The sequence below is a fragment of the Ursus arctos genome, unplaced genomic scaffold, assembly GCF_023065955.2.
Source record: "Ursus arctos isolate Adak ecotype North America unplaced genomic scaffold, UrsArc2.0 scaffold_3, whole genome shotgun sequence".
NCBI classification, from domain to species: domain Eukaryota; kingdom Metazoa; phylum Chordata; class Mammalia; order Carnivora; family Ursidae; genus Ursus; species Ursus arctos.
The window spans coordinates 99,409,063-99,430,591 of record NW_026622985.1 but is presented as its reverse complement, the minus strand read 5'-3'; the positions used below and the strand labels follow the sequence as shown (position 1 = coordinate 99,430,591).

Below are 21,529 nucleotides of genomic sequence, written 5' to 3'. Positions count from 1 at the left end.
AGAGCCCTAAAATACTCTTTTTATTCTCCCCTGCAGTTCTCTTCTGTTTAGAAATTTGTCCCGAACTGGTAGAAATAAGGGCAGATTGATGGGTAAAGGTGTCAGCAGAGCATTATGTAGAATGGGGTAAAATTGGAAAAAAATGAGATCATCCTGCGTTTGGAAATGGTTCAGAAACCTGTTCTGTGCATTTACATGATAGCCTAACTACGGAGCCAGGTTTGAATTATGCTTTATGAAAATATGGAAAGAGATGGGGAAAGTCTTTCCATGGGGAAAAAAGGCAGGCCATTAACAGTATGTGCTGTGTTACAGTAACCAAGTAAAATATATGAGAAATATCCAAAAGGAGAGACCAAAATGTCACCAGTGAGGAATTCTAAGTAGTGGGAAAGTGAATATTCAGTATTTTTAATTGTATTTGTCCCCTGCACTGCCAACTAGAAAACCCTCAAACTTTAAAAAACCATTATAACAAATTCACTGGGTGTTGTTTGAACTCACTTGACAGTTGCATAGGGCGGTGTGTTTAGCATGAGGACAGGAAAGGGTGCGTCCACAGGGCTGCCTGGCCACAGGCCCTCGCGGACCTGCTCCCACCGGGACCCTGGCGAGGAGCAGCGTGGCCCTGTCCCTGTGGCCGCCTTGAGGAAAGGGCCTGTTGGAGGCATTAGGGGAGCTGGGAGTCCTGAAGCCAGGAGACGCTCTTGTGCCAGCGGCCTCCCTGTCTCCATTCCCTGGTTACACAGTAGGCAAGTTCAGGGAGGGTTGCTTTGTTTTTGTTTGTATCTCGTGTAAATTCTTGAAGTTCTTTAAGATTATAAAATTCTTTTTGTTTTTGCTACATTCATTTAATAGGGATCCTTGAAATCTTGGCTCTTTTTTCCTCTTTTAAGAACAGGAATTTTGTTGATATTTGTATTTTTCAATGTTTTTCACATCTGTGCTATAAACGTATATAACGATAATGATTTTCGAAGTTGGCCAAAGTGAAAACCTTTTAATGATGGTGCTGTGGCTCTATGTGCCTTTCCTTGGTCCCTTATACTTCTCTGTATGTTCCAAACGTACAATAAATATCAGAAAGGTTTTAAACATGAAGACATTATTATTCCTTAATGTGTAAACACGACGTCTTTTGGCTAAAATGTGAATTTTGCATTTCATTATATTTTCATTTACTGGATGTGTGGGTTCAGAGGTTTGGACCCCACTATCTGGAGGGTGCAAGTTGAAGGGGAGGAGAGAGGAAGAAGCTGGGGCGGGGGTCCTGAGGTATTTTCAGGGACTGAGGTCACAGTGACATGGTATTTAGCAGACCTGACTTGGGGAAATAAGAAAATCAAAAATAAACGTGAGTATAAGATGATTTCAGGGTTTTAAATTTGGTAATTAGACGTCATTAAATATTAACTGAGTTTAACATTAGAGAACACTTTCAGTCTTAGAAAAAAACCAATAGTTATATTTAACAAAGGTTTTAATAAATGTACCGGATTATTATTTAAGACACGTACTGTAAAGGTTATGGTACACACACCATCTGCTGTGTGCTGTGCGAAATCCGGTGGCCCCGATGCCAGTGTGTGAGTCTGCAAGAGCAGGCCCGAGGTGGATGGCAGAGTCTGGGAAGCCCGTGGGGAGGGGAGATGTCAGACCTGAGGGGCCTGAAAGAGTGGGCAGAGTTAGAGCATGAAGGCGGGGTGTGCTTGTGTAGAGCCACATGGAAGGGGAGGAAGGGTGCCAGGGAACAAAGGCTTGTTCTCGCGGTGCAGGGGGGCGGGTGGTGGGGAACATGGGGACTGAAACCAGGTGTTGGGGTTTGAGCTCCCTAAAGTAGCCAGTAGGATGCTTCTTTTCTTTTTTCTTATATATTTAAATTTGCATTACACATACTTATATTAGGACATTTAGAAAACACAGAAAAGCAAACAAAATTAAAATCCTTGCAGTCCTGTAGGTACTGGTCTGGGAGCAGTAGCAGGACCGGCGGGGTAGGGATGGGAGTTTGGGTAGGAGGGAGGGGCGTGGCCTTGGACTCGAGGTAGAGGTTTGGATTCAGGATGTTGCCGTGCACACGAGGCCCAGACAGGAAGCAGCAGGACTTGGTGACTTGGGCATACTTGGGACGGACGAGGAGAAGGCAGTGCTCACAGTCCTGCATCAAGTCCTGCAGGAGCTGCCTCCACGGTGACTCATGAGTCAGAGGTGATGTCCTCCATCAGACCAGGAGTCTGGGGGGAAGTGCTGGCCAGCATCCCTGCTGGAGATGGGCAGCGGGAGCCTGGCTAGCCACACAGTGAAGATGGTGACCTCGGCTTGAAACATGTTAGCTTGGGGTGTGGATCAGCTACCCCACTGGGGGGCCGTGGAGACGTGGCATGAAGGGCAGAGCATTAGCTTCTTGTAGAAGAAGGTAGAAAGACATGTAACCAGGAAGAGAGCTTTGGGTAGCGTGCAGTGAAGGAGAGTTGGCAAGAAGAGAGACTGGAGCATAAATAGAGGTAGTGGAGGAGTGGGGTATTGTTTTTAGAAGCCAAGGATGAAATCAGATGCAACTGGTTTCTATTGCTGGACAAGAGCAGCACCCCAGGTAAAGGTGTGGGGCCCTAATTTGTGGCAGGTAGTTGTGCATGGCTTCCTGTGTCCCCTCAGTCCTGCTTGTGACCCGGGAGAGGAGGAGGGCAAAGATGCTGGACAGGGACCCAGGACTGCTGATTGGCCTGGTGGCCATCATGCAGCCTTCGGGGTCCATGTGGATCTCCGGTCTGGGGTTGAGAAGATGCAGATGTAGTCAGCAGGGGGGGGAGGGGGAAAATGGGGGCCCACGGAAAAGGTACCAGTTAGGTGGTAGAGAGCACAGACAGAGGCGAGCAGGCGTCCTTTGTCCTGTGGTCTGGGAAGGGTCCCAGCCCGTAGAGTTTTATCTAGGTGCGAAACTCATTGTGGGCAGTGGCTGGGTCTGTGGTAGACAGAAAAATGAATTTAGAAGGACCCTTGACAGTGTCTTTATATCCTTTTAGCAAATTCATTAGGTAATAAAAATTGGAATCCAGGATCAGAATGATCTTTATGGATCACTTAGTACACCATTCATCACTGAGGATGATGAATTGGAATCCCCAATGTGTCCTGGGATCACATGATAAAAAGCGGTGCTTTTGAGCTCATGAAGATTGATCGGATGAGGATGGACAAAATTCTACTTGATAGTTTTTCATGTGCCCAAACGCTGGTTAAGAAAAGTGTACTGGGGACACTCATATTTTGTGGTTGCTAAAAAGTGTTAATGTCAGTTTTAAGATGTATTCACAGACAACATGCACAGTGTGCGACTAAGGGACTTTGGTGCAACAGATACCTGATGAGTACTTCTTCCGTGACCGGAGCAATGCCGAGGGTACAGATCAGTTCAGATAGGCTGTCTTCCCCTCAGTAAACGTCTGTTCTTGCAGGGGAGACAGACCCGTGAGCACACGGCACGTTGCAGTGCACACATAGGAACAAGGGGGTGTGAGTGTGGACACGGTGCCAGGAGGAAGCCATCGCAGTGGTCAGTCTGTGTCACGCAGATCTGTTTGGGTGCCTGCACCTTTCTCTGAACACCAGAGCGCTCGCACGCACACTACCAGGCAGGACCCGCCTTTACGACAGGACTGTTTGCTTGGTGGCTCTCAGTGACCTTCTGTCTTTTCCCCGTCAGGGTGTTGATACAAGCTGGAGCTCTTTGTTGGAGTCTTCCAGAGCTCTCCCAGGGAGAGGTAGGGAAGGGAGCTTGTGCCGGCAGAAGCTGAGAAGCACAGACACCATCTGCCTTCTCCTGACCCGGTATTGATGCAGGCGGGGGCCCCGTTGTAATGTGCTGGGTAGGTTTCGGGGGACAGGTCAAGAGTCTGATGGAGAGCCTGGCCAGGGTCGTAATTTAAATCTTGAAGACTAAAAATAAAAGCCCTTTCCATTCTGTATCTCAATCAACAAATATTTCTTGACTGCCTACCCATGTGCCTCGCACTGTACTAGGTTCTGTGAGAGAGATCAAAGAAGTTAAAGACGTAATTCTTAGTGAGACCCCCATCTTTAATCAGGACGACTGTAGTTTTTAATCAAAGTGGCACAGGACACATTCAGGGGGCTAGAGCCAAGGAGTGTCCTGCTTGTGTGAGACCTCCCGTGAAGGGCGGGTGTTCCTGATTGGTATGAAGGAGGCATTTATTCAGTGGGGGCCGTGGATGAGGTGACCGTCCTCTGCTCCGCATTCTTCGAGAATAGTGGAGTGGGGAGGGTAAGCCTGAAGTTAACGGAGCGTGACCAGCCCCTAGATGCTTGCATAGCTCGCTGTTGGGAGTCCAGGGGCAGTGGTAGCGGAGCGGGAGTCGAGGGTGGGGAAGGCATGGAGCCAGCGCGTCCCGCAAACGTGGCTGTGGTTTGAGACGCGGGTGTGGGCGCAGCACTAGGGGGCTGGCCCCCACACGGTCAGATGGCCAGGACGGCCCGACTCACTGCTGAAGCAGTTGGGTCTGGTCTTCAGGTATCGAGGTGTTTGTTAGCCAAGGTGACGAGATGTGTAGTTTACGAAGATTGCTTTCTTTAAAAAAAAAAACAAACTTATCCCCGATTATAAAATTAATGCTCTTGAAAATTTGGAAAATACAGAAAAGTATAAAAATGAAAACAAAAATGTCCCCATAATTCCATCACCACTAGATAACTTAACATTTTGGTGTGGAAAGAGCATTCTGAGTTATTAATTATGCTGATACAGATTCATTAAATGGGCTGGCGTGGATGTTTGAAGTCCTTTAACCTAGACGTGCATCGATGAAGAATCTGGTTCATGGACGTTCTCCAGGTTGACAGGAGCTAGTTTTGGAGACCGTGTATCTGTTCCGGGTCTCCCTTTCTCCCAACCGATGTTCTTTCCACAGCAATACACTTCTCCCTGTTGGGATGCAGGCCTGTACCGCAGGCTGGGGAGGGCCGCGGACTAGGCTCGCTGCGGTCAGTTGGCCAGGGCTGCGCGTAACTGACGAGTAGCCCGGGCTCTCCAAAGAGGGCATATTGAAGTTATGTTCCTTTAATTTCGTTTTTAATAAAGATGATACAACAATTTATTGGAGTAGTCCGTATTATCATGTAATTAAATCTCACCTCTCCAGACGCTGTGGGAGATAAATGTTTTTGTGAAAGCCTCTAGTTAAAAGTAACAATTTTCTGATCCAGTCTCTGAAATGTGACAATGACTAAAAGAGATATAAAATAGTGATTTTTCAAGGTGATTTTATAAAATTAATGTGTTCTTATTAGTAGTCACAGTAGTGTGGAATGTAAAATAATTTCTAGAAACATTTGTGAACTGGATGAAAGTAGATGTAAAACGTTAGAGTTCTGGCGAGCTGAGTAACGGCAGGTTTTAAAAACATGCTGTTTGTAATATTTACAGAATTAACTCGAGACTGTTCAAAATTCTTAACAACCATAACCCTCAATTTATAATAAATTATCCAGGAAAAAAATTGACTTCGTTAAATGATTACCTTAGAATTAATTAACACACATTTACTTTTCTTGTTTCTTTTGTCTTTTAGACTCTAAAATTTTATTTTTTAGAAGTTGTTTTTGGTAGTAAGTGCCCTTAGAGAAGGACAGGACAGGGAAATGCAGGTGGGCCTGGGTTTAGGCAGACCTGGGCTTTAGAGCCAGCCTTTCTGCTGAGTAGCTGTAATTTTTGTAAGTTTGTTTCCTGATCTGTACAGTGGGTCTGATGATTCCGACTTTGCGTGGCGGTCGTCAGAATCAGGGATTTTACGGAGCACTTGGCACAGTTCCTGGCACATAGGAGGCAGGCAATAAATGGTCCTGTTTCTGTTCTAGTGGAAGGAAGCCTCTTCCAACACGAGCCACTTGATGTGGAGTTGACCTCGTCACTTACGCGAGCATAACAGTTATTCCTTGTATGCTTGCCTTATTTCCTTTCACGCGTTAAGTAATATTTACGTTTTTCCCTGAGCTTACAAATAACGTGTTTTTATCTTTTTATTTTATTCATTTCTTAATTAGTATTTATCTACTAATGATTAAGGAGTTCTGTAATGATTTTGATACTGCTGTTGTATTTAAACGTTTTAGAACATGACACTTGTAAGATGGAATGATGTACTGGTTCCTTCTGCTTCTTTTCCCCATCACTTTTGTTGAAATAATCCTCCATTCATTTTTTGGAGTGTTACGGATATGTTTTTTTATTCTTTTGGTGACAAGGCAAAAAGATGTCTATAAAACTATCATGATAGGAATGAAAGTTTTTGTCACGATAAGCAAATGGCTAAAAGCTCATCTATTTTCCCCACTAATACCCTTAAGTTTATTTCATCTAAGTTGATGCAGCAGAATTGTTACGATGTTAACAGTGTATTTTCACGCTAACCTTGCCTGGATTGACTCGTGTGTCTCCCGTCTGGCAGGTGTCGTCTGACGACAGGAGTGCCTTGTGGGCTCTGCTCACTTTCTACGGGGGGCAGTGCCAGCTACAGCTCGACAGGAGGTGCACGCACCTGGTCGTCCCAGAGCCGAAGGGGGTAAGCGCTGCGCGCACCTGGCCCTCTCCGCACTCAGCCGTCACGTGTTGTTGCTGCTGTCTTTTAAATGACTGGTTAGATTCCATTTGCAGAAGCTGAGACCCGGCTTCCTTCCACCGAGGTTGTGAAAGGATTATCATTTTGATGCTGAGCCAGATGGGACCTCTGTATATAAAGTAATGGGGGGTTATTTTATGGAGAAAATGGGAGTTTTTTGAATCCCTTGAATTTCCTTTCAAATCCAGTAAAACCTCAGTTCATTTTTATTTGTGAAAATATGTAATTCTAGTCATCTTCACAGTTTTTAAAAAGGCCTTGTACTGAGGATAACTGTGTAAACATGTATTTGGTGAAGTTTCCAAGACCGTTTCCTTTTTAATAATCTAGAATATATAGAAGCACATTTATCTTGATAATGACAGGGCTCCTGGATCTCAGCGCTGGTGGGGTCACAGGCTTTTGGTTCCCCAGGTGGGGTCCCCAGGTCAGCGGCATCAGCCTTGTCCTGTGGATTTGTTAGAAATGCAAACTCGAGGGCCGCTGCAGACCCCGTAAATCAGAACCCGGTGAGGGCGGACGGGGAGCGCAGTCATCTGTGCTGGGCCCTCCCGGTGACTCAGTTGCACAGGAGAGTTTGCGAATCCCCGCTCTCGGGAAACCAAACTCTGGGAGTCCCATCAGCAGTTATTCATAACTTTGAGAGTCAAGGACAGTATATTTATGGTGAGTTAATTTTCCACGCATTGGTATCTCCTCTATTTTTTCTTAACTGCCTTCAGTCTACGTCAGTGCTGTTATCCTGTTTTCCACACGGGTGTGCTGAGTGGCGTGCGAGGAGAAAGGCATGTGCGCAGTCCTTGGCCAGGGCACCACTGCCCGGTGGTTGGCTTGGGGCTGACGTGCACCTGCCCTGCCGAGCAGACCCCTTTCACAGGGGCTTTGAGACGGAGCAGAGCTGGTCCACAGGTGTGTGCCGTGCACCACCCAGGTTTCCTGACGACAGATTTTGAGCCAGTGGGTGTGGTAGTTAGTGTAGTAAGCCCCACAATCCAAGAAGACAGGTCTTCTGTGAAAATTGAAGATTTGAATCTTAAAATCTATTTGAGTAAGAACTATTTTGCATAACCGTTTAAGAGAAATATAGTATGCTTTGATTATACTATTTTATGTTAATGTTTTATAATTTATGGCTAAAGTCATTTGATTTTAGGTGGTAGTTTGAAAGGAAACAAAGTCTTTATAGCTTTTGTAGGGATGAGCAATACTTCTGAAGAGCCAAATGGTAATTTAAGAGGAAGTATGTGAGTGGGGTCGGTTTGTCAAGCAGACCAGCTGATTGCACACAAAAATCAGTGGCATCTCTTTAAATCCTTTTTTATTTTTTAATGAACAAAGCAAATGTTTAAATGGCATAGTGAAACTACCTTTCACATCTTGAATTTTCAAAAATGGTCAGTTAGTGGAGAAGAGTGGAGTGATTTAGTAACAAAATCCACAGGACAAAGTACGCTTGTTCCGTACTGGGAAAGGCTGGTTCACAGCTGCTACAGGCTCCTGTGTGTAAGTGCGTCTGCCATGGCGGAACTGTGCCAGCGCCCCCCCCCCCCCCCCCCCCCGGCTGACCATGGCCCTGACCCCGTCAGGCCTCACTGCTGGCGCCTGAATCCGCCACATTGAATAACTTGTAATTTTGAGGAGTCAAGAATTAGATTGACTTAGCTGGTAAATTAGTCCCGGCAAAGGCATTCGACATTGCTTTGCTCTTGGGTCACCTTGGTGTAAGCAGTTACTGTCTTTCAGTGACAAAAACCACTCGTTGGTGAGAAGGGAGAGACAACCTGAGTGAAATACACCACGTTTGCCTTGAGTGTTGTGCGCGGGTTTGTATAGGAAGCAGGCAGGTCATTCCTGACCTGCGCAGGGCCCGCACACCGTGCAGACGAAGAACCCAGGGCTGCCGCGGTGGATCCCAGCGCAAAGCCTGACGTGTTCTCTCTGGTGCCCAAAATGCTCAGCGACTGCACTTCATGGCAGTGGTTTTATTTTTGCTACTTGTTAACAGAATTAAAAAAATTTTTTTCATGTTGTTTCAAGAGACATCTTTCTGCCTTGGAAAATAATATATAAACCGTTATTTGGTCATCTTGTATATTTGTATTATTTTTGTCGTTTATAAAAACTTTGATATCTATCCAGACTTGATGTTTCCTGAGATAGCTTTGTGGCTCTTTGGGGACAGGTAGTCAAGAAATTAAGCCTCTAGTCTGCTATAAAAACTGATCTATATTTACTGTGGTAGGATTGATTTAACATTTCATACTTAAATATTTCAGAATGATTTTTAGAACAAAAAATTAAATTTTAAAAAAAGTTTTGTTAATTTTTATGTTAATTCCTGTTAGTGCACAGTGCTGTGTTCGTTTCGGGTGCGTGGTCCCGTGGTCAGCCCTTGCGCTCGTCACCCAGCACGGGCCTAGTTTGCAGTGAGTTACGCACGTGGCCGTCTTCATGGGTATCTGCACACAAGTGTGCAAACGCTTCCGTCTTAATGAAAGATGCTACAGTTGGTACATGCTGTAGTTTTATGGAGTTAAGCATTTAGCTGTTCCCACATACTCCTCACATATGTTTAAGATACGTTTGTATCTTAATAAGAAAATCCGTCACTTCAGTCATGGTTTATACACGGTGTAGTTGCAAGGGGTTAAGCATGTGGGGCAGCGGGGTTAGGTGAACCGACATAGTCATATGGAGTTGGTGGCCTAGCCCTTTTGGAGGGGGGTGTAGTTACAGATAATGAAGCCTTAAAGTACTTTCCATACTTTTGTACCGGCACCTGGGAATTCATCTACAAACGATTTAGGATATGTGTGTTGAGATTTAACTTTATTTTCTCATAGTAGCGAAACACTGAATATTAGGAACACCTGCAACAACTAAAGGCACCAGAAGTGACTGAGCAGTAATTCGTGACACCAGGGGGTTGCCTGAGTGCACAGACGGCAACACAGCGGCGAGCTTGGGGTAAAATGGACAAGCCGCGGGTGTGAGACGGCGCGACAGCGAGCGTGGAGGCTGTCAGGGTGGAGGTTTATGGGTTAGAGGTGCACGAACGGCGTTGGGGAGGAGGGAGGCCAAGCAGGAGTGCAGAAGGTCGCCCGTTCCTGGAGCTGGGTGATGGGTGCAGGGCATTTATCTCATGGCTGTCTCCAGTCTCGGCTTTGTCGGGAAACGTACAGTAAACGGTGAAGAACCAAAGTGCCAGTGTGAAAGTACACGTATCGACATGCTGGAGGTTGTGCATGAGACGTTCGCGGTGAAAACCCACCATGAAGTGTCTGTGCGCTGTGACAGTACGTGTATGTATACGCGTACATGTTCATGACAGATAACGAGTGTTAATCGCGCCTCGTGGGGTCATGATTATACGTCCGTGTTTCTTTTTGCTTCACTTGTCGTTCATGTTGCTCTCCCATGACCAAGTGTTGCTTGTGTTTTAAAAAGGTTCAACGTAGAATATCCTCAGAAGCAACAGAAAGTGAGAACCCGTAGACGTGGGTCGGCCTCCCTCCTTCCTGGGAGGCGGGTCCTGGCTTCGGCCACACACACTGAGAGCGGCCGTCTCTTCGGCACCTCCAGGGCAGCCCTGCTGACTGTTGCCCTAACAGATAGCAAGTGCCACCTTCGGTCCCTTCGACAGGAAACGGAGTTTAGCGTAGGGCCTTAATGACGGGTTTGCCAGAGAACTGCTGTCATCCTGGGCTGTGGGAGCAGGGGTGTGAGATTCTGTTAGTTAAGCGAGCCAGTGACAATCATTTGTTTTAGACCTCCTGTATCCTATTACCCTTGCTTCCTATTTCCCATTTATTTCTTTCTTCCTTTGGGATTTATTCTGTTCTACACCCTTACCTGCAGGAGAACCCCTGCCTGTGTGCACCCCTTTTCCCTTGGCCGTAGGCTTTGCTCACTGACGTCCCTGCCAGGCCTCACCTTGCAGCGCGGCTTTCCCTGGGTCCTGCGGCTCAGTGGTAGAGCCCTTCTGTAGTCTGATTCCCACATCACTTAGTGGCGGCTTTGCATTTTCTTGCTGGCGTTTACTTTCTCTCCAAAGCTAAGTCGTAAACCTCTTTATTAGGTCAGAGACGTGTTGTGTCCTTTGTGTCCCGGTGGAGTGAGCTCAATAAACTCTAGATGCCTCATTGGGAAAGCCTCCCCATGAGAAGTCGGCCACCCTCCCGTGACTGTGTCTGATGTCCTGAAGGAACCCTGCCCCGCAGTTAACAGCTTTGTACAGGGTGTGAAATAAAAGCTAGACAAGGTGGCCATTATTTATTGCATTATAAGAGAATTTTCCATGGGCTTGCTAGCTCTACTTTTTCCTATAATTCCATTTATAAAAGTTAATTTTTAACAAAGTCTTTTATGACTACTATTGCAGGCGTGAGGCCGTCCTGAGATCATAGATCCATGGTTCATTTTGGCTCTAGTCCTGCATCTGAGAGCAGTTTACGCTTTTCTGCATATGAATTGACAGTTACAGGTCTTAAACTTCTGTTTTTAAATACACACTTTAAGGAATTTGATAAAATCTACAGCTGTGTGTGTGTGTGTGCTTTCTTGTAGGAGAAATACGAATGTGCCCTAAAGAGAGCAAGTATTAAAATCGTGACTCCTGACTGGGTCCTGGATTGCATATCTGAAAAAACCAAAAAAGATGAAGCATTTTATCATCCTCGACTCATTATTTATGAAGAGGAAGAGGAGGAAGAGGAGGAGGAGGAGGAGGAGGTAGAAAATGAGCAGGATTCCCCAAATGAGGGTAGTACGGATGGAAAATCAAGCCCTGCCAGTTCTCAAGAAGGGTCTCCCTCAGGGGACCAGCAGTTCTCACCCAAATCCAACACTGAAAAATCCAAAGGGGAGTTGATGTTTGACGATTCTTCAGATTCATCGCCTGAAAAACAAGAGAGAAATTTAAACTGGACCCCCGCTGAAGTCCCGCAGTTAGCCGTGGCGAAACGCAGGCTGCCCGCGGGAAAGGAGCCGGGCTTGATCAACTTGTGCGCCAACGTGCCACCCGTCCCGGGCGGCATCTTACCTCCTGAGGTCCGGGGCAACCTCATGGCTTCGGGACAGAGCCTCCAAAGCTCCGAAAGGTCGGAAATGATCGCTGCGTGGAGTCCAGCTGTGCGGACATTGAGAAACATTACTAATAATGCGGACATGCAGCAGATTAGCCGACCGTCCAATGTAGCACACGTAAGTCACGCTTTAAAGAACGGAAATTTAAATAACGGATTTTAGAGTTGTGTCTTACAGTCTGTTTCAGTATAGTCTCTATGCTCTGCTGCTTCAGAACAGTTAACTTACAAGCAGTATTTGTGTGAGGACTTGTTTTACGGTTTTGTGTGCATGCGTGTACGTGCGTGTGTGTGTAGTTCAGTGTCTCTCAAATCCCAGCGGGACACCAGCGATGAGCGCGCTTGCCCCTCGAGATGGGTTTCCGCTCTTCCTGAACTTCAGGTTGGCAGTGCAGCCAGGAGAGGCGTGATGTTGACCAGGTGTTCATTACTTGCTTTTAATGAACTTCCTGGTGGATAAATAACATGAATTATTTGTTCCTTACAGAAGCCTTACTCTTAGTTGATAGTTTTATGATTGGAGCTTGTTGATACGGAATGGATTTTAGAAGTTTTTTTTTTTTTTTTTTTAAAGATTTTATTTATTTATTTGACAGTGAGAGAGCCAGCCAGCGAGAGAGGGAACACAAGCAGGGGGAGTGGGAGAGGAAGAAGCAGGCTCATAGCAGAGGAGCCTGATGTGGGGCTCGATCCCAGAATGCTGAGATCACGCCCTGAGCTGAAGGCAGACGCTTAACCGCTGTGCCACCCAGGCGCCCCTGGATTTTAAAAGTTTTAATAGATAATGTCTTTCAGTTTAAAAGACGGTATTTGAGGTGGCGTATTGGCCGCCGTGTACATTTCTGTAGGTCAGGGAGACAAGGTGGCAGATAAGAAAAGTCTCCCGCCCTCATCTCACGTGGAGACAGACAAATAGGAACAAAAGGGCTTCTGTGGGTCAGGGTGTTTTGAAGACCGTAATGAGGGGGTCATATAATAGCCCTTGGGGGTGGAGGCTATCTAGCCGAGACGATCATGGAGGGCCTCATGAAGGAGGGGGTGTGAAGGACAAAGAGGCCGTGGGAAGAGATGGGAGCAGGGAGTTCAGGCGAAAGGAACAGCAACCGTGAAGACCCAGATGCAGGTGTGAATTGGCCGTGTTGTGAGGAAAGAAAGGAAAGTGAGACTTGACATAGTGGGGGGAGCTGGAGGCATTTGCAGGGGCCTGTACCCCCCAGCGCCTGTACCGTTCTCCCGAAGGAGCGAGGCCACCTTCTGAGCAAGTTGCTGGGGCTCTAGAATGGGCGACCAAAAATGTATTTCTTGCTGTAGATGACAGTGTTACTGTTGAGTATGATTGTGGTGGTGGTTTTAAAAAATCTTTTATTGGAGATGGTGTGTTAAAAATATCCTTTTCTTCCTGTCCTCCCTCCCTCGACTTGGCCGCGAGTAACTGATAGTATGTGGTTCTCAACACACTGGAAGGTCAGTCATTCGGAGTAAGGTCGAAGAAAAGAAAACACATTCTTTAGATATCAGAAGGAAGAAAATTAAGATGGCATGAGGCAATGTGTGTAGGGTGTAGGGGAAGAGAGGGGTAATCAGGGGTTTGAGGAGAATGGAAAATTCTGGAATAGTTGATACAGAAGTCCTGGGAGGACAGTATTGTTGGACATGGTTAGGACCCAGTTTAGGTTGGCAGCCTAGCTTGGAATATTAGGAAGAGTGAGTAAGATGGTAACCAAGTCGGGAGGGGGTGGCGGGGCAGGGACGTGACCAACAGAAGGAAGAGCAGAGGCGGTCAGAGCCTGGTGTAGTTGAATTAGCAATTTTGAAGGTGCGCTGGCTTTAGAGATGAAAGACAGAGGGACAGCAGGGTTGCCACACCAGTAAGTGACATCACCTTTTGCCTGACACCTTCGGTTTGGTCGAAATAACTTTTTGAATTTTTTTTGCCAAAATCATGAGATTCTTCATAAAGGTGGGATTTCTGGCATTTCCGAAGAAGTGGATGAGGCTGTATTTTGCAGCCTGCATGGTGACAGTGCCTCGTGGCCGAGCAGCAGTTTCCCCTTTTGCAGTGAGGCGCCTTCGGTGGGCTCACTCCCCATGCCTGTGTTTGCCGTGGCCCAAGAGGTGACTGAGTTTGCGTGGAGGACAGTCTGGAGGGTGACTGGGAGCGTGGGGCTGAGGAGAACATCCCTGAGATGAGGTGGTCAGAGCATGGCAGGGCCAGGCTTGTCCAGGTTTTGCTCCCATGGGGTGCCCAGTGGGGAGGGGAGAAGACGGAACACAGAGTGTGGTCGGGGGGTCCATGGGCAGCGGCACCCCTGACGGGGAGTGGGTGGCAAAGCCATGAAGTGCAGTCCCAGCACCAGGGGGCTGTCAGGGGAGCAGAGGTGATGGTCAGAAAGCACTGGAAAGCCAGGGGCTTGGGGCAGTGGGAGAAGGCAGCAGGGGGATAGCCTGGAGGCAGTCAGAAACCAGGGAGTGGGGGCGCCTGGGTGGCACAGCGGTTAAGCGTCTGCCTTCGGCTCAGGGCGTGATCCCGGCGTTGTGGGATCGAGCCCCACGTCAGACTCCTCCGCTGTGAGCCTGCTTCTTCCTCTCCCACTCCCCCTGCTTGTGTTCTCTCTCTCGCTGGCTGTCTCTATCTCTGTCGAATAAATAAATAAAATCTTTAAAAAAAAAAAAAGAAACCAGGGAGTGGTGGTGTCCCCAAGGTGGGGGAGGCTGGGGCTTGCGGGCAGACCTGTCCCGTGCAGATGAAAGGTGAGATGTGAGGATTCAATGAGTGGTACGCTCAGCCCGCTTCGCCCCACCCCATTCAGCCTGCAGCCCTCAGGTAGCCCGGGGAATGCTTGCTACCCCTGCTGGAGTTGAGGAATCAGGAATGGGGTCAGCCATTCAAAGAGGACAGCCGTGCTCCCTGCTCTTCGTCTGCTGGCTCTGCACAGAGTGCTGGGGGGCACCGCTGGCCTTTGCTTCTGTATTCTGTAATGTCCCCTTGAGTCCCTTGCTGCCTGAGTTAGTACTTGGGTGTGGAATAATCTCGTGAGGTGGAGATAAGTGACCACGCCAGGGAGTTGGGGCACACCCTGCAGGAGGGGCGTCCGAAGCCGGCTTGAGGTCCGTGTGCTGCGAGGCGGGAAGCCGGGCAGCTCCGGCCCGGCTCCAGGGAGAGCAGCAGCTGCGAAGAGGTTTTCCGGGTTTCCCAGCAGTGTTAGAACATAGGACATTTTGCTGCCAGATGTGAAGAGAATGAATGTTTGAAATGTTACAAATAGAAGACAGATTTAGTTTAAAATTAGATTGGGAGTTGGGGGGATAAGGCTAACCATCAAAATCTGATCAAACTGCGGATTTTTAGTGGTTAGGGGCCATGTTGTTTGTATCGTAATTCTTTATGTATTGGGGACTCGACATGTAAGTAATTTAGAGATTATGATACCATCCTATGAAGGAAAAATTCAGACTTGACAGTCATTAAGAAATTGTTTGCAGTATGGCAAATTATGTGATCACGCAGCTAAGAATTTTACTTCTTTGATTCCTTGGGACTAACGTGTGTTCAGCCAGAGGCAGATCAGAGGGTTGAGAGGCCGTCTGATGGGACAGGAGGTGTCCCGAGAGTCCCCTCACTGGCTTGTCTGCCAGGTGCCCAGCTTTCCAGACCAGTGTCCGTCTCACTCCGGCCGGTGTTCTTGTCCTGACCTCCATCTGCTCCCAGCTGCCCTGTGCTCGCAGCCTGGCTTCCCCCAGCTTCTGAGCTCATGTCACCGCACGGAAGGTGCCCCGGCCCTTCTGGCCTCCTGCAGAGTCCTCCTGGCCGCTCTGAGACGTGAAAGCTGAGAGGGACAGCCTCGGGCTCCCGGCTGTGGAGTGCACGTGAAGGGTCCTTTGGACCCTGCAGAGCTCTCCTTTGATTTGGGGGTGGGGGGTACACGAGGCAGCACGAGGCAAACGACCTGTTCGACCCTGCTCATTGTGGCAGACAGGCCTTTATTCCTTATTACCAAATTTACATGGGTTGTTACTTTTGAGAGTAAAAAAAGTACATGTACAAAATTTTAAAAATTCAGATGGCACCCAAGGCTATAAAGTGGTAAGCTCCCTCCCACCCCTAACTCCTCTTTCTCCTCCAGAAGCAGCCACTGTTCCTGACCCTGCCCTGTGCTTACAGGCTCGGGGTTGACCCACGTAAATACAGGCAGGTATTCGCCACCCTGCCCCACGTGCTTTCCTATGAGGTGTGAGCATCCCAGTTGCTGTTCTGCCGTCTGGGTGTGGTGCGTGCTGAGGTCGATTTCCCTCTGCTTCACAGGGTATCTTTTAATACTTTAAAGCGGAGGAGGAGAAATTGTTACCCTGTTATTTATGAGTTTGTTAAAAATTTTCTTTCTGTTTAGAGCTCCGCTGAGGAGTTTCTGAAGTACGCAGAGAACTCCTTCTGGAGCTCGAGCTCTTCCCGGTGAGCTGATTGCACGGACAGCTGTAGCGAGTGCCCCTGATGAGCTGCTTCAGTTTTAAGCCCCGGTGTTCCATCACTAAATCCAGAGTCTGTGTTATCCTTGCGAATTATATGACCTTAATGTTTGGGAGTCTAAGTGGAAGATACATTTTAAGATCCTATTTGAGATTTCCTTACAGCTGTGACTTAGGTTAAATTTCTAGAGTTTTATTTAAATGGCAAGTGTGCTTTCAGCAGGGTTAAGTTGTATTTATTGAGTTTTAGTAAAATCTGTTTGATCGTTGTATGTCTTTTGAGCATCAGAAGATGGTTTCCAATTTTTGCTATTTGAGCCTATTGGAAAAAAAATTCATTGTAGAACTTGTCTTTTGTTTTATTCAGCACTCTGCAGGATAATAAAGGAACCCACCATCTGGTACTCTGGCGTCTCCTGACTCCCTGTGCTGTCCCCTCCCACCCCTCGCCTTGTACAGAGCTCTCCGCTTACTCCTGTCATTGTGAAGCAGAATGAACTAGAACAGAAATTGGCTAGTTGGGTTTTTCTCTAGCTCAGAACACTCCTGCTCCATCTAAAGAGCCCCAAGTCTTTTTTGAGGAAGACGAATTTACCAGCTATACTGATGATTTCTCAGTTGGGGGAACGTTTACCATTTAAACAAACCTGCTGTTGGTGTCTTTTCTGCCCCCTGTTGACAGAGCGTGCCCCCGCACAGGGCAGGGTGACCACAGACCAGGAGGGGCCGGCGGCTCTGGTGGGGTTATCTGCTCTCCCTGTCGGATGTCTTCACTTGGGGGTGGTCTTCATGTTGCCTCTCACTGGACTGCTCTTCTTGTTGGAAAGGAGCTCAGGTCAGGCCAAGGGGCTGCCAGGTCCGCTGATGTTCCCTGGAGCGTCCCTGGGTTAGGAGAAGTCTGGAGCGTTGTGGAGGGAGAAGGGGTCCCTGTGGGGCGCTGTGCACCGCAGCACATTGCTCAAGCCTCCAGGAGTAAGTAGGACGCCTTTGTTTTATTTTCCTTTTTTTTTTTTTTTTTTGCAGCCGTCACCGTGGTCTGTAAAACACATCAGCCATGCGAGTTTATGTGAGTTTATATGTTTGTCAGCTCTAAGTCATTAGCTTATTCCATTTTACTTACTTTCAAGTTCTGGTGGTCTCAGAATAGGAATTCACTTACTTTATTGAAGTTGGTGATGCTTTTATAAATATAAAAGAAAAATGCCTTATTGTTTTTGAAGCTTGCAGTTGTGCGGTGCTTCCTATTTCATTCAACGTGAAGGAGACGTAGGAGATGCTCCTATTCCCTCCATGGAGGGAACATGAGTACATTTCAGTAACAGTTGCTAATGACTTTGCCTCATTTTTGTTTTCTAGATCTTACAGTCCCTTTCCGCACCTACAAAAAACTTAGAGCAGCAGGTGAATCACAGCCAGCAGGGCCACGCGAATGCCAACGCAGTGCTTTTCAGCCAGGTGAAGGTGGCTCCGGAGGCACATCTGCCGCAGCAGCCGCCACAGCCGCCGCCGCCGCCCCCGCCGCACCCGGTGCTGCATCTTCCCGCCCAGCAGCTCCTGCAGCTCCAGCCGCAGCCGCAGATCTCCCAGCAGCCTTATCCCCAGCAGCCGCCGCACCCCTTCCCCCCACAGCCGCTGCCCTTCCCCCAGCAGCCGCTGCACCGGCCCCAGCAGCCCCTGCAGCCGCAGCCGCACGCCCTGCAGCAGCAGCTGCACCAGCTCCAGCAGCAGCAGCTCCAGCAGCAGCAGCTCCAGCAGCAGCAGCTGCACCAGCTCCAGCAGCAGCACAGCCTGCTCCAGCAGCAGCAGCTCCAGCGCCTGCAGCCGCAGCACGTGCAGGGCCAGCCCCCGCCAGCCCCGCAGCACCCGGCGCCGCCCCTGCAGCCGCCGCTGCAGCACCCGCCCCCGCCCCCGCAGCCGCCGCCCCAGCACCAGCTCTTTGGACACGACCCAGCAGTGGAAAGTGAGTCACGGGGGTTCGTCTGTCTTTCTCACAGAAGTCTTGCACTTATGCAAATACAGGGGGGGGGTGGGGTAGGGTGGGGCTGAGGGCAGGGGGAGGATTCAGCTCCGAGTCTTGTCCCCAGCAAAGGACCGGGTTCTAACAATAGAGTAGGTGAGTGCGGTCCCTGCTGCTGGGGACGGCGGTTGCCCCGAGGGCGGACACAGAGCGGTCCGTGCCAGGCCTTCCTTCTGTCGGTTCTGTTTTCTAATTGTGAATACAGACAGCCCAGCTAGTATGTGTCTAGCAGGCTCCTGCTCCAGAGTGATTCACTTCATAAATTCAGATTGAACTCAGCTTTATTAGTTTTTGTGCACACAGAGTCATATATTCATGGGGTTGTACCGTTCTTGTGTAATTCTGTGCCAGTTCCAGAAGAAGGCTTCTTACTGGGATGTGTGTTTGCAATTGCGGATTATCCGGAGCAGATGTCTGATAAGCAGCTGTTGGCCACCTGGAAAAGGGTGAGTCGTGCTTGAAGAAGAAAAACTTTGTCCTGAACACTCTCCTCCGAATGTAGACTGGACTTCATCCATGCCCTCCCTGACATACACATATTTATGCTGTGAATGTATTACGGGCATTTTTATTCACATTCTCTGTGACCTCGGGCAGACTGCTTTTCTGGGCTTCAGTATTTAGCCTTAAGGGGAAAATGATGGACTCTGTTGTTCTTCAGATTCTTTCAGCTCGTAAATTCTACGGGGCACAAATTACTTGAATGTAACTGGGGAAGTGAGAGTAAGATGAGGGTTTTGGTGCCCTGGAATAGGGACCATCAACTTCTGTGTGCCTTAATCATGTCTGTCTCCAAAGGCAACTGCTGGAAAATCTCAGCCTCTCCAGCTGGGAAGGGACCTCCCAGTCTCTGGTCTAGCTGTGGAACTGCAGTGCCTGTATTCATTATTTTGTGTGGTGGCCTTTAAAGAAAAGAAGTAAATACTTTTCCCTTCAGTGCCACAAATTAAAACTGATTCAAATTTAAAAGAAAAAAAGTGTAAGTATGCTTCAAGTGCACCCTGCACGTGCTTCCCCTGAGCTTTCCTGTCGTGTAGAGCCCGCTCTGTGCTGAGCACGCTGTAAGACCTAGGGAGTAGTGATGAATGTATAAGATCGAGAAAACTATCAGTGGGAGAAACAGCCTTCTGGACAGGGGATGATAAGGCAGGACGGCAGGTGCAGGGTGAGCCATGAGACAGAACATCACCCTTTGGGTGGGGGGTCCTTGGCTTGCAGTGGTCTGCGGGAGCAAGTGATTCCTGAACTTGGTCTTCAAGGACAAGTAGGAGTGGGTGTTGGAGGGTGTCCCACGTAGAGCAGCACAGGTAGACAGGTGATGCATTTGGGGATGGGGCAGCGGAAGGCACACGGTCCAGGCTGGGCCATCCCTTCCAAGACCTTCTTTACGTGCCAAGTTTTGAATGCTGGAGTTTTCTCTCTGTAGGTATTAAAGCACATAGAGAAAGGAGAGATGTACATTTTAAATCATGAAATGTTGAATTAAGGGAGAGCAGGGAAGTGATGTCAGTACCTTGAACTGAGGCCGCGGTCAGAGGGAGGAAGCGCAGAAGCCCGTTTGAGAATTACAGCCGCAGAAAATTCTTCAAAAATGACGGAAGTGTTAAGATGTCATGTGTAGAAACCGTCCTAAAAAGCAGTAGAATAGCTCAAAGAAAAGGCAGAGAAAAGTTTGCTTTTGTTTTGTTAGGTTAAGGATTAGTCCAGGAGGGCCAACATTCGGTAACAGGAGTGCGGGAGCAGGGGAGGTGAGGGCGGGGCGCCCCACGTCAGGTGCTGCTCGGGCAGCCGTCTCCAGGGTTCTGAGGGAAAGCGACCCTGGCCTAGAAGGGCGTGTGTGGTCTGTCTGTCCCGTGGCGCCGGGAAGGACGTCATCCTCAGACTCCCACAGTCAGCGGTCCCTCCCGGGGCCCGTTCTTGGGGATCTGCCGTGCCGTGGATGGGAAGACGCGGTCACCGGGAACAGCGCTTCGACGCGGGGATGGAAAAGGACTTGGGTGAGGGCGGAGGGACGTGCCACACAGCTGCGAAAGTGAGCGGAGGGAGGAGCCGGCCTCTGCTGGGGAGAAGGCGCGGTCCCCGAGGGCCAGCACAAGGTAGAGCCGGTGCCGCCAGGCTGCTTGCGTGCTTTCTCGGTGAGGGACACGCAGCAACGGCGCCTGTCACCTCCGCATTTCCTCACGGGTGGGGCACCCAGCAGGGTGCTGCGGGGTGGCTGGGCCGCTGGCACCCTGCCTGGCTGTCGGCGGGAGGCCTCCGGGCCTCGCCACGCGGGCCCCTCCACAGGGCTGGGGTGGCCCTGGCTTCTCCCCGGGGCGTGGGAGCTGAGGCGGAGCGGGGAGGACGCCGCCCTGTGTCTCACGGCTGCGTCTTAGAAGCCGCACGCGGTCACTCCGTATCCTGTGGGGCCAGCCCGTACCCAAGGGAGGGGATCCGGGGATGTGCGGGCATGGTCTTAACCACCGTGGTGTTCCTCGAAGGGTGTAGGAGTGACGTAGTGAAAGGCAGGCAGGAAAGAAAGAGGAAGGCGGGAGGGAGGGCGTCTGACTCTGGACTGGCCATGGGGAGGGCGCGTGCGGTGCTAGACCCGGCGGCCGAGCTGCAGTGAGTTACATCCCGGAGACTCCCTGAACCGCGGATGGTGACGGAGCCAAACAAGGAAGGCTGGGGACAGGGGTGTCCCCCGTCGGGGGAGGTCAGTGGTGCGGGCCGGGTAGAGTACGATGGTCGGCACCGGAAGACGCGGCAGGAGTGCGGAGCGCGGCTGCGTCAGGGGAGTGAGACCCAGTGGCGCGTGGAAATGGCCTTCCTAGCCTGTGCGCCAGCTGCTACAGGAACTAAATTTAAAAAGTAAATGAAGCAGAATTGGTTTGCAGGGCAGATCATTTTTGACAGTGAAAGTCTCTCTGGGCTCCGACACAAGCTGGCATCGCGTGACGCCCACAGTCCACGCAGAGCAGCCCCTCAGCCCCACTCAGAGTCTGCTGCTAACAGTCAGTGTCTGGTATTCACTAACTTCACACTACTTTTTCTTTTTTCCCTGTAGAATAATCGCTCTTAACCAGGGGCGGCTCTGCCCCCCGGGGATGTCTGGCCATGTCTTCCCACAGTTCTAGTTGTCACACCTGCGGGGGGGGGGGTGCGCAGCTGCCGCGTCCAGGGGTGTGGCCCGCGTCCTACGAAGCACGAGGTCACTCTCAGCGCCGCATCAGCTGCCCTAGAACATCAGCAGGGCCGGGTGGAGAAAACCCTGCTTCAGCAAGAGGACATTCCGTTTCTCCTCTCTTGCCTTCTGGGAATCCGATTCACTGTGAGCGCTGGAGTTCATTTTC

The 21,529-nt window shown here is 49.4% G+C and overlaps 1 protein-coding gene across 3 annotated transcripts in view; it reads left to right on the top strand.

Annotated features, from left to right (window-relative positions):
• PAXIP1 (PAX interacting protein 1) overlaps positions 1 to 21,529 on the top strand; it is a 49,870-nt gene that overhangs the window by 11,442 nt on the left and 16,899 nt on the right. For 2 of the 3 annotated variants that reach the window (XM_057304302.1, XM_057304301.1), the window contains exons 5-8: positions 6,462 to 6,575; positions 11,199 to 11,834; positions 17,537 to 18,140; positions 18,549 to 18,643. In XM_057304302.1, coding sequence (XP_057160285.1) covers positions 6,462 to 6,575; positions 11,199 to 11,834; positions 17,537 to 18,140; positions 18,549 to 18,643 — 1,449 coding nt within the window. Of the gene's footprint in view, positions 1 to 3,703; positions 3,867 to 6,461; positions 6,576 to 11,198; positions 11,835 to 17,536; positions 18,141 to 18,548; positions 18,644 to 21,529 lie in introns of all 3 variants that reach the window. The other variant, XM_057304303.1, reaches the window with a different exon arrangement.